This window comes from Echinococcus granulosus (assembly GCF_000524195.1).
Source record: "Echinococcus granulosus chromosome Unknown EG_S00053, whole genome shotgun sequence".
NCBI classification, from domain to species: Eukaryota; Metazoa; Platyhelminthes; class Cestoda; order Cyclophyllidea; family Taeniidae; genus Echinococcus; species Echinococcus granulosus.
In genome coordinates, this window is record NW_020170433.1 from 579,935 (window position 1) to 582,196 (window position 2,262).

General features: G+C 39.3%; 1 protein-coding gene across 1 annotated transcript; it reads right to left on the reverse strand. All coding sequences in view use genetic code 11, as the record gives it.

Annotated features, from left to right (window-relative positions):
* Positions 1-999: 999 nt before the first annotated feature.
* Positions 1,000-2,070, reverse strand: EGR_06250 (hypothetical protein; the record flags this gene model as incomplete). The annotated part of the gene is made up of 2 exons (XM_024495499.1): positions 1,000-1,070; positions 2,016-2,070. 2 exons carry the CDS (start codon positions 2,068-2,070, stop codon positions 1,000-1,002), a joined length of 126 nt encoding a protein of 41 aa, XP_024350130.1.
* Positions 2,071-2,262: the final 192 nt, after the last annotated feature.

The following is a 2,262-nucleotide window of genomic DNA, read 5'->3' on the forward strand; positions in this document are numbered from 1 at the left end:
TTGTCAGTAGCCCCCAGGCCCTTCTTTGGGTCAACAATGCACATTTTTCCTTAGCATTATGTCTTACTTTGTCTCGGGGCGCCATAACGATCTTGGCTAATTATATAACCAATGAGGTTTACATTTTTACTATTTTTTGCACGATTACCTTAGCCAACCTTTCTCTTTGTTCCAAAAATTGAATTGACAAAAACCGATTACTGGGAGTTTTTATGTGCAAGTTATGGAGTAAATTAGCCTTAGAAAGATCGCCACCTTCTGACAAACTTCTCGCACTTCCATCTTGCTCAGCCACCTGGAAAAGAGCGAACTTAAATGCCATTTTAATCGCTCCCAAATCAGGGAATATGCGTGCCCACTTTCAATAAGGCACCAATACACAACAATGCAAAAAAATTGACTTAAGCATGATAGAACTCATTTTTACATCCGTTAACAGATGAGGTTTAAAAACGGTTGATACGGTTGCAGGAAAGAGTGCTAGGCCTCGAAAACACATTATTTCAATGAGATCATAATGCTGAAGAGACAAAAGCGAAAAAAAAATAATACCTCAGCTTAAACCAAATCCACTGATTAAAAGAAGGAGGTGCAAGGGGTTGCTAAGAATAAAAAAGTTAGCAAATTTAATCAATGGCATACACAAAAAGACTGAAAGCAATAAAAATGAATACACACATTAGAAAGCAAAAATTAGGCAAGTGTAAAAAACCGGTAGACGCAAGTTGTGGCGAGGTCATGAAGGCAGAGGGAAGTTGAGGGTGTAGAATGCATTTGTTTGCTGAGGATATCAGCAAGAGTTCATTAAAATTTGCGATTCCTATCCAAATAGCCAGATTGCGCTTGTCATATACCCAAAAAGGCCACATGAAAGTGAGAAGCACAACTTGAGCATGCCTTTGGAAGGCGGGCAACATGAGCAGGTAGTGTCGCCTCGAATGCTGAGAAGACGAGGGAACTTTAGATGAAATTTTTCGGAGGCATTCAGTGAAGAACAATTCACTCAGTCGGTTTCTGCACTGCTGTAGGAGTAGCAATTCCATTACCTTTTCGGCTGGATCTGAGAATGCCTGCAAGGTAGAATCCTGAATTAAAGATGCATTGAAAGGCATTCTGTGCCAAAGCTGCATTTTGTTACGGAGATTTTAGTGACGCCTCATGGGCTAGTATAACGTTAAATGGTGTTCCACTTTTTATTTTCTAGGCGTTGTTATTTGCCCACCAGCATAACTATTCGCCCTTTTGTCTTCTAACACCACAATTATGTTCTACGCTTAATTGCTACTTCTTCCGAATTGGGATATCTCACCGTTAGCATATTACGCAGCCTTATATAACTTATAGTTTTGTCAAAACCTTTATTATTCTCTGCTTATTGTGACAAGTAATCCCATTTCGTCATTCCTTTATATTATTTCCGTATTATCCAAATCTGTAATGCCTACTAATGTTTCTATGACGTATTCAATTTGCGCGCCTTTGTTTTCCCTCTTTAGCAAGCGTACCCCTTAAGTAGTTAAGAAAATGGGGTGCGGTATTTATAAGTGTGGCACACTCAACTCCACTGGTTATTGCACATTCACATCACCTGTAAATTTGATGTAATGGGCTCCGCATATCTTGGGTGGTTACGTTAATTACACTTAAATATATCCAAGCTAAACCTAACAGCTATTTTAAACCCTACAAAATTTATTTAATTACCACAGTTAAAGTACCATAGTCCCACGCAAGATGAAACGCGGAGAAAAAGCTTTAAGCGAAATTACAGTAAATGATGGCATTAAGACTTGTGGGATGGGTGAAACCTATTACTATGCTAAAAATCATAGAAGCAGCACATTACTTTGTTCAATGAGTTATCAATGGACGAAAAAAGGTGGTGATGAAAAATGTAATGTTCACACACTTGCAATACCTCACGGATTGATAGTGTTTTGTGGCAATTACACATTGCCTCATTACTGAATGGAGAGATGCCTTCCAGAAACGCCACATGATGCTTCCATACATACTCAGATACACCAGCACCACTGTCGTTGGAACAGACCAGTGGCACTGATGGCCCATTGGAGAATAAAAAGTTACTTGCACAAATTTGGGCTTAGAATAGGACAAACTCTTGGGCACATGCCACCAAATCATTTGCGCACAAAAGCGGTTCCAGTATTTGTATTTATTCATCAAGTGGTATGCATTTATATACCGATTTTAAGCTGGTAGCCACCTGACCGCAAATGCTACTTTGCAGATTGCAAGTAG